Here is a 9,055-nt window from a genome sequence, read left to right on the forward strand (position 1 = left end):
GGCCCCCAGCCCGCAGCACCCACCAAGTCGCGAACCCACCGGTGCCACATTAATGATCCACCCCGGACACCTGCCACCCACCATCCCCGAGAACCGGGGCACACCGGGGCGCACGGCTCCCCCCGCAGAACCCCCCGCACCGAGCCCCCCGGGATTTGCCATCACCGGCGGCGGCCTCATCCCGATCCCAAGAACTACCGATGGCTGGCACGGGGGTCCCCGGCGCCGCCAGCCCCCCGGCCCCGCCCGCAGCCCCTTACCGGTGGCCGGTCCTCGCGGCGAGCGCGGCCTCGGCCGAGTGCAGCGGAGCAGAAGGAAGGCGACGTGCGTGCCTGGCCGCTCGCTCCCTCCCATCCCACCTCGCCGGGGGGGCTGCGCGTTTCCCCCCCACCCCCGGCACCACCGCCGCGCACCCCGCACCCACCCCGCCGGCCCGGGAACACCCCGGGGCCGCCAGCCCGGGTCGGGGCACCCCGAAAGCGGTTGGGGCCTCCCCCGGGAGCAGGGGTTTTCCCCGGGCAGGCTGCAGAGCACATGGCAGACGGGAAACCAGAGGCAGGGCAGCAGGTTCTTTATTCAGCAGCGTGGGGAGCCCGGGGGGCTGCAGCGGGGGGGGTCAGCTGGGGGTGGGGGGGTTGACGGGGGACCCCTCCATCACTTTGCTCTGGGGAAGAAGAGAAAGAGCGGGGTGAGTGCCTGCACCCTGGACTTGCTGCCCCCCCCCCCCCACACAAATCCCCCCTCACCACCCCCGGCCCCCCACGCACCATAGGCACCTCATCCAGGTGCTGGAAGGGGGGAGTCCCGCGCCGGGACAGCCGCACCAGCAGCATGGCCACCCCCGCCACCAGCAGGCAGATGACGAGGGAGATGAGGACGACCACACCGGGGCTCAGCTCAGTGGGGCGCTGCTCTGTGGGGTGGCATGGACACCCCGTTATTCTCCCTGGCACCCCCCGTTATTCCCTCCTGGCACCCCGTTATTTCCCCCCAGCTTTGTGCCCAGCCTCCAAGCACCACAGAGAAAGAGGTGGCTCAAGACTGGCTCCAGTCACCCGACTGCCACCACCCCACCCATCACAGACCTGGCACTCAGCTCCTGTGTCACCTCCACCAGGGCGCTCTGTCCCCCCTGGCAGAGACTGGGGGAGAAAAGGGGAGCCCTCGACAACCCCCCCAAGGAGTGAGGGAGCAGCCAGGGGGGCTCTGGGCTCACCTTGGGACCTGCATCCCTGATCCCCCCAAGTGGGGGATCCAGGGGGACTCATGCCCATCCCCAGGTCCCCTGTCTGCCCAGTGGCCCCCGCCTGGCTCTCACCGGAGTTCCCAGCTGTGCTGCCAGTGGCTGCTGCTGTTCTGGAGCTGGTGGTGACAGTGCCGGTGCTGTTGGGGCTCATGGTGGGCATGGGGGAGCTGGGAGAAGCAGGCCCAGAGGGCCTGGGTGAGGATGGGGCGGGTGGTGTGGTTGAGTTGGATGGATGCTCTGTGGATCTGGACACACTTGTGTGGGATGGAGTTGGTGTTGTGGTGGCATTGAATGAGGGTGTCAAAGGTGTTGTTGATCTCGAGTTATTGCGTGGAGTTGTTGTTGTGGTGGTGCTAGATGGAGATGATGGAGGTGGTGTTGAACCCGAGGTCTTGGATGGAGTTGTTGCTGTGGTTGGGCTGGATGGAGACGATGGAGGCATTGTTGATCTCGAGGTACTGGATAGAGTTGTGGTGGTGGTGGTGCTGGATGGAGACGATGGAGGCGTTGTTGATCTCGAGGTACTGGATAGAGTTGTGGTGGTGGTGGTGCTGGATGGAGACGATGGAGGCGTTGTTGATCTCGAGGTACTGGATGGAGTTGTGGTGGTGGTGGTGGTGCTGGATGGAGCTGAATTGGTTGTTCCCGAGTCAGGGCCAGATAGACTCACACTCTGAGTCCCCTGGCTGGTGGCTGAACGGGATGGAGGTGGTGACACGGCTGTGCCTGAGCTGTTCTGAGACACTGTGGTGGCAGATCCTGGCCTCACACCTTGGAGGAGAGAGCTGCTGAGCAATCACATGGCAGGACCCTGGCAGGACCCTGGCAGGGCAGCAGCACCTGCCCCACCTCCCGGCCTCACAGGGATCAGTTCCCAGCTGGTTTTTATCACACAGAAAACTGGGATTTAGCCAGTATCAAAGCCCAGAAATCCAGAATCAGAAAGAGCTTCCCAAGCTGTCGTGGCACAGGCACAGCACTGCTGGGGACAAGTGGAGCAGTGTGGCAGCAGCGGGCAGTGCCAAGGCACAGGGACTCGTACCGACCCAGCCCTTGTGGCACCCACCGGACACCCTCAGGGCCAGGCGTGGTGGGGACTCTCCCGTGGCCACGTGGGACAGAGCAGGTTTGCCGGGCAGTGCTGGCAGTGCTCCTTATCTGCCCAAACCCTGTTTGCACAAGAGGAGGAGCAAGTCCAGACTGGCCCCAGGGGGACACCGGGCAGAAATGCCCCGTGGCAGAGCCAGCACCCAGGGGCACAGTGTGGCTGGGGGTCCCCACAGCTGCCAGGCTCACTGGGATGGGCTGTCCCCACCCAGCTGGCACCCTTTGTCAGGATGGCATGGAACCCAGGGCCAAGCACCCAGCGTGCCAGGATGGGTGAGCCGAGGCCCCTCGGGGTGCAGGGAGGGTGCGGGGGGCCCAGGATGGAAACGGGGGGCCGGGATACCGGGCAGCCCTTTGCCCCGGGAGTGCTGATGCCGTGCCAGGGTAGCTGTGGAAGGACCAGCTGGTTTGGCAGCCCCGGCGCCCTATCGTCCGGGAGGGGCAGGGTGCTCCGGTCCAGCCTGGCACTCCCGGGGAGAAGGTGCAGCCCCTCGGTGACCCCAGCCTCGGGAGGGACACGAGACTCCCCCCAGTGCCCCACTGGGCCACCAGTGCAGACCGCGAGGCAACAGGTGGTCACCTCCGCGAACTTCCCCGGTGCCCCGGAGCACCTGGACGCTTCTCCCCATACCTGGAACTTGGCGGGGAGAGGCCACAGATGCACCCACCGTTGGTACCGGGAAGCACCCAGCACCCCGGTGCTGCAGATCCCATGTGCCCCCGGGACCCCATGGACCGCCCCCGGGACCCCGTGGACCCCCCCCGGTGCCCGGTACCTGCGGCAGCGAGCAGTGCAGCGGCGCAGCAGAGCAGGCGGAGCGCGTCCCGGGCCATCCCGCCCGGTGCCGGTGCCGGTCCCGCCGCCTTTATCCGCCCCGGGGGCTCCCCCTGTCGGTACCGGGCGGCACCGCAGCGCCGGGACCCTGCGGGCACCGGGGGACCCCCCAAACTCCCCCCACCCCGGCCCTGTTTCCCCCGCCCACCTCAGGGGCGTGAGAGCCCCGGTGCCGGGAGCCAGCCCTGCCGCAGCGTGCCGCGATCACCGCGGACACGTGGGGACACCGGGAAGTTGGCACAAAGGGATCGGGGAGCGTGGGGACACTGCGATGTGGGGACTTGGGGACAAAGGGATCTGGGAAAGCGGAGACATCGGGATACAGGAACATTGGGAATGTGGGGACAAAGGAATCTGGGGCCTCCCAAATGCTGGGACAATGGGATCTGGGGACACGAGGATGCGGGGAACTTGGGGACACAGGGATCTGGTGACACAGAGACACTGAGGCCACGGGGCCGGACAGGTGGTTGCCCCGTCCATCTTCGCGCCGGAGCGGCACATCCGGGGCGCAGCACGACCGCGCCGGGACGGCGCCGCTTCCGCGCGGCGGGGACGGCGCTTCCTCCGGCAAACCGCAGCCGGTTGGCACCGCGTCCCCGGGGAGCCACCCAGGGCACGGCCCGGCGCCGAGCGTGGGGTCCCCGGGGAGCCACCCAGGGCACGGCCCGGCGCCGAGCGTGGGGTCCCCGGGGAGCCACCCAGGGCACGGCCCGGCGCCGAGCGTGGGGTCCCCGGGGAGCCACCCAGGGCACGGCCGCCAGCAGCGTCCCCAAACGCCCCAGGGTCGGTCCCTCGGGTGCTGCTCTCCCCGGGACGGGGCCCCGCAGGTGGGGAACACGAAGGGGGAGCCAGTGCGGTGCCGGGAAGCCCAAGGCTGTTGCCGAAGTCTGGGAGGAGCAGTGGAGACCCGGCCTCGCTGGGTGCATGGGGGTGACCCCTGGGGGCCAGGACAAGAGGGTGGTGGTGATCCCCCAAACACGGAGGGGGTTTGGCAGGGCGGAGGCACAGCCAGGACCAGCAGTGGGGTCCCCTCGCCCACCTCCTCGCACATGGGAACCCCCTCAGCCCCAGGGGATCCCAAATATACCCATATTCCCCCCAAGAGAGCCCAAATAACCCCACAGCCCCCGCAACATCTCAGAATTTCACTACCCCCTCCCCACAACATCCTCCACCCTTCCCAGCTCCCCCCAACACCCCTCTCCCCAATAACCACAACCCCATGGAGCCCCTCGCCCTCCACCCTCCCCAGTGATTCCCAGAACCACTTTGCCAGCCCTGGAGGAGCCTCACTCCCCACTCCCCATCGCCCCCTAAAACTCCCCAAACCCCCCCGGTGGCCGTTCCCCCCCCACCCCAAGATGGCACCCGGCCGCGCCACTTCCTGCCCGCGCCGCCCCTTCCCTTCCCTTCCCGTCCCTCCCGGGCGCAGCAAACAGCGAGAGGCTAATTCTCCATGTCGCGGGGTTTTACTGGGACCTCACTGGAATGTGTGGGGCGCGGAGGGGCCCGCGGGGGGCGGCCCGGGCCCCTCTCAGTCCGTGCGCGGCGGGGAACCCCCCCGCCTCTCCCGCCACGGGGGAGCGGGGCGTGCTCGGTGCCCACCGTTCGGAGCCGGTCCCGGTCCTCCCCTCAGTCCGTGTCCGGGGAGATGGGGGGTGGGGAGGGGGGCGATCATCGCTCTTCTTCCTCCCCTCGGGACCCCTCAGTCGGCGCCCGGGGCGGGCAGGGCGCTCCCCCCAGTCCCTGCCCCGGGCAAGGCGGGCGCTTCCCCCGCTCCTCCCAGTCCCTGCCCGGGACCCCTCGGTCCATGCCCAGGGCAGAGAGGGCTCTTCCCCCGCTCCCCTCAGTCCGTGCCCGGGACCCCTCGGTCCGTTCCCGGGACGAGGTGAGCGCTCCCCCCCGTTCCCCTCGGTCCATGTCCGGGGCAGGGCGGGCGCTCGCCCGGGTCCTTGCCCGGGACCCCTCGGTCCGTGCCCGGGGTCAGTACGCCGGCACCTGGTGCTGGTGCTGGGGCAGGAGCTGGCAGCCGCTGTTGACGTGGCTGAGCACCTTCTGCTTGAGCTGGGCGACCTGCTCGCGGAGCAGGCTGGCGGTGGAGGCGAGCTCCGTGTTCTGGCTCTTGAGGCTCTTCACCTTCTCCTCCAGCCGGGAGATCCGCTCCAGCTTCCTCTTGCGGCACTTGGAGGCGGCGATGCGGTTCCTCAGCCGCTTCCGTTCCGCCTTGATGCGCTCCTGCGTGTCCATGTCGATGGGGGACAGCGGGGGGCTCTCCCCGAAGCTCGGCACCTCCGGCACGATCTGCGGCTCGTCCTTTAGCGGCGGCGGGGGCGGCGGCGGGGGCAGCCGCGGTGGCGGCGCCGCGAACGGGCCGGGGTCGGCGGCGTAGCTGACGGCCGGGTAGGTGCTGAGGTTGGCGTAGACCGGCGGCTCCGGGGCCATCCCGGCGGCGGGCAGCTCGCCCGCGCCGCCGCTTCCTCCCCCGCCGCCGCCGCCCGCGCCGCCGCCGCTCCCCGCCGCGCCGCCGCCCAGCTGGTTCTGCTTGTGCAAGTCCTCCAGCGCCTTCACGAAACCCTCGGCGAACTCCTGCTCTTCGGAGGCGGCCGCTTTAGGGTAGAGGAACTGGCCGCTGGTCGGGGTGGTGGTGACCAGCCCGTTGGACTGGATGATGAGCCGCTCCAGCTCCGGGGACGCCAGCTTGAGCAGCCCCAGCTCGGCCGAGCCCAGCAGCCCCGCCGCCTCGCCGCTAGCCGCGCCGGGGGCTTTCAGCGCCGCCGCCACCTGTTCCGGTAAGGCCATCCCGAGCGCGTCCTTCTTCATCATGCTGCCGCCGGGGAAAGGCAGGAGGAGCCCGCTGCTGCCGGAGGACGGGGCGAAGCCGCTGCCGAGGCCGCTCAACACATCATCATGGTAGAAGGGTGTTTCCATCCTCCTCCCCCGCCCGGCTGCGGGGGAAACGGCGCCGGGGCGGGGGGAGGACCGGGGCGAGCGCGGGGCGGGGAGGGTGGGGGGGGAGGCGCCCGGTGCGCACCGGCCGCGGCCCCGCTCCTGCGCGCGCGCACACGGGTCTGCCGCCGCCGCGCGCCCCGCGCCGCTTTAAATAGGCGGCGCCGTCGCGGTGACCTCACCGCGTCGAGTCCCCATTGGCTGCAGATGACGTCCTCGCCCGCCGTCGTTTGCATACGGGGCGTGGCCCCCGCCCCGCGGAGGCGGTGCCACGCCCCGTTGCCGGCCACGCCCCGTCCCCGTCGCCGCGGCGACCGGCGGGTAAACGGGACAACAGCGCGCGGGGCCCTGGGATGACGTCAGCGCGGGGGAGGGGCGGTCACGTGGCCCCCGCGGCGCGCGCCCCGCCGGGGCTGATGGGCACAAAGGGAGGGGCGGGAACCGGGCACGGCAACAGCACTGGGCACCGGGAACCGGGCACGGGAACCGGCCACAGGGCACCGGGAACTGGGCACGGGAACCGGGAACGGCACAGGGCATCGGGAACCGGCCACAGGGCACCGGGAACCGGCCACAGGGCACCGGGAACTGGGCACAGGGCACCGGGAACTGGGTACGGGAACCGGGAACCGGCCACAGGGCACCGGGAACTGGGCACGGGCACCGGGAACGGCACAGGGCACCGGGAACTGGGCACGGGAACCGGCCACAGAGCACCGGGAACTGGGCACAGGGCACCGGGAACTGGGTACGGGAACCGGGAACGGCACAGGGCACCGGGAACTGGGCACGGGAACCGGCCACAGGGCACCGGGAACTCGGCACAGGGCACCGGGAACTGGGTACGGGAACCGGGAACGGCACAGGACACCGGGAACTGGGCACAGGGCACCGGGCACGGGAACAGCACCGGGCACGGGAACAGCACTGGGCACGTGAACCGGGAACTGGGCATGGGAACGGCACAGGGCACCGGGAATTGAACACGGAAACCGGCCATAGGGCACCGGGAACTGGGCACGGGAACCAGGCACCGGGAATAGGAATGGGAACCGGGCATGGAAATTGGCTACTGAGAATCGGGACTGGGACCGGGCACAGGGCACAGGAACCGGCCACCTGGCACTGGACTCCTGGTACCGGCACCAGAACTGTCCCTGGGCCACCAGCGCTGGGCACTGGTACCCGTGTGGCCACTGGTCACTGACTCAGGCACTGGTACCAGCACTGGGCACCGGCACCGAGCTGGGCCCCGGCTGTAAAAAGGGTGCGCCACAGAAATAAAGAAATAAATAAATAAACACACCGGGCCAGGCACCGGCACGGGGCCTCGCGGGAACCCCTGGGGACAGCCGGGCCACCACCGGTATGGGTCACACCGGGACAGGCCACTGGCTCTTGTGTGGCCTGTACCGTGCTGGGACAGAGCCGCCCTTCCTGCATGTCCGCACGCCTCCCGTGTCACCGCCCCGATGTTGGTCACCGCAGTGTCCCGGTGGCACCGGGCTTTCCCCAGGGAACGGCCGCTCCCTCCGGCCAGCCACGGTTCACCGGGCCGGGGGGAGTTACAGCACCACTGGACGGTCACTCCGGGCGGACCCAGCACCGTGGGTCAGCCAGGGGCACAACGAGCCCGGTGCAGGCGGCACCGGGGAAGGAGTTAACGGCGGTGGCGGTGGCAGACGTCACGGCCGGCCAAGCCCGCGGGCGGCTGAGGGGGCGGATCGGCGTCAGCGCTTGACGTCACCGGCGCGGGGGGAGGCAGCGCCGGTGGCCGCTGATAACCCCCCCCCCACACACACACACACCGGGCAGGATGCGGCCCCCGCGCCGCCGAGACCCCGGGCACACGCGGGGCCCCGGGACAGCGGGGCGGGTGACGCTGAGCCGGCCCTAATTGCGGCCAGATGCTCCCCGGCCCGCGCTAACGAGAGCGATAAATCAGCGGTGTCAGCGCTGCGGGCGTGGGGGGACTCCGGGGACCCCGCGCCCCCCGGTTCTCCCGGTGCCAGGAGCTCTTGCCCCGGTGTGCGGCCCACAGGCAGTGTGGCACGGCTTGGGGACGGCGCTGGGGCACGGCACGGGGTGTGGGGACAGCATGGCACGGCACGGCACAGCACAGCCCTGGCTTCAGGGGACACGGGTGGCACCCAGGACAGGTCTGGGGCAGCGCTCGGACTGGCATTGGGGAAACTGAGGCACGAGAGAACAACTGCGATCAACCCTCCCCGCCGCCAACAGCTGCCGTTAATTAAATCCCGAATAAACGCAGTTTATTAAATCTCAGCTAGAGCAGAGCGGACACAGCTCTGTGTCCCCCGCTGTCGCCGGTGTCCTGACCCAGGGAGGGCGGCAGTGGCGGTGCCAGGGCCGGTGTCCCGGGGAGCAGCTCCCAGGTGAAGCCGTCGTCCGCGTTCCCGCTCCAAACCCCTCATTAGGGGCGCGGCCGCCGCCGGACCGGCAGGTTTAGACTTTCCATCCTGACCAAACCCGGCGGGCGAGGGGCAGGGAGGTAAAAAGCCTCCCCTTCCCCCTGTCCCAACCCCGCTCGGCGTCCCCGGGCCGGGGACACACCCTGGGCACGGCCACCCGCGGGCACCGGGGTACCCACATGTGTTCCCCCAGAGAAATCGGGGCGAGCAGAACCAGCTTTGGCTGGCGGTGCTTTCAGCCGTTCCCCGGAGGAACCCGCCGGCCCCGGGGCCTCCCGGGAAGAACGGCTGGCCAGTGGCCAGGGATGCGAGCCACGAGCCGCGCTCCGGCCCGGCCCCACCGGTACAACCCTCCCCGCAAGGGCTGCAGCACCCCGGGGTTCACCCTGCTGTGTCCCCCCCACCTGCTCCCAGCCTGTCCCCACTGCTGCTCATCCCGCGTGTCCCTTGTCCCCAAACCAAGAACCCAATGCCCGCAGCGAGCCA

The 9,055-nt window shown here is 69.9% G+C and overlaps 2 protein-coding genes across 2 annotated transcripts; both read right to left on the reverse strand.

The window, feature by feature from the left end:
• Window positions 1-365: 365 nt before the first annotated feature.
• LOC137463007 (protein CIST1-like) lies at window positions 366-4,441 on the reverse strand. The gene is made up of 3 exons (XM_068173894.1): window positions 1,319-4,441; window positions 768-913; window positions 366-664 (listed from the first exon to the last, which is right to left on the reverse strand). The coding sequence occupies exons 1-3, from the start codon at window positions 1,686-1,688 to the stop codon at window positions 617-619; spliced, it is 564 nt and encodes a 187-aa protein (XP_068029995.1). The 5' UTR covers window positions 1,689-4,441; the 3' UTR covers window positions 366-616.
• Window positions 4,442-4,636: 195 nt separating this feature from the next.
• On the reverse strand, window positions 4,637-6,268 carry JUND (JunD proto-oncogene, AP-1 transcription factor subunit). Its single transcript, XM_068173891.1, has one exon. It carries the CDS (start codon window positions 6,117-6,119, stop codon window positions 5,175-5,177), a length of 945 nt encoding a protein of 314 aa, XP_068029992.1. The 5' UTR covers window positions 6,120-6,268; the 3' UTR covers window positions 4,637-5,174.
• Window positions 6,269-9,055: the final 2,787 nt, after the last annotated feature.

Source organism: Anomalospiza imberbis, chromosome 27, assembly GCF_031753505.1.
Source record: "Anomalospiza imberbis isolate Cuckoo-Finch-1a 21T00152 chromosome 27, ASM3175350v1, whole genome shotgun sequence".
NCBI classification, from domain to species: domain Eukaryota; kingdom Metazoa; phylum Chordata; class Aves; order Passeriformes; family Viduidae; genus Anomalospiza; species Anomalospiza imberbis.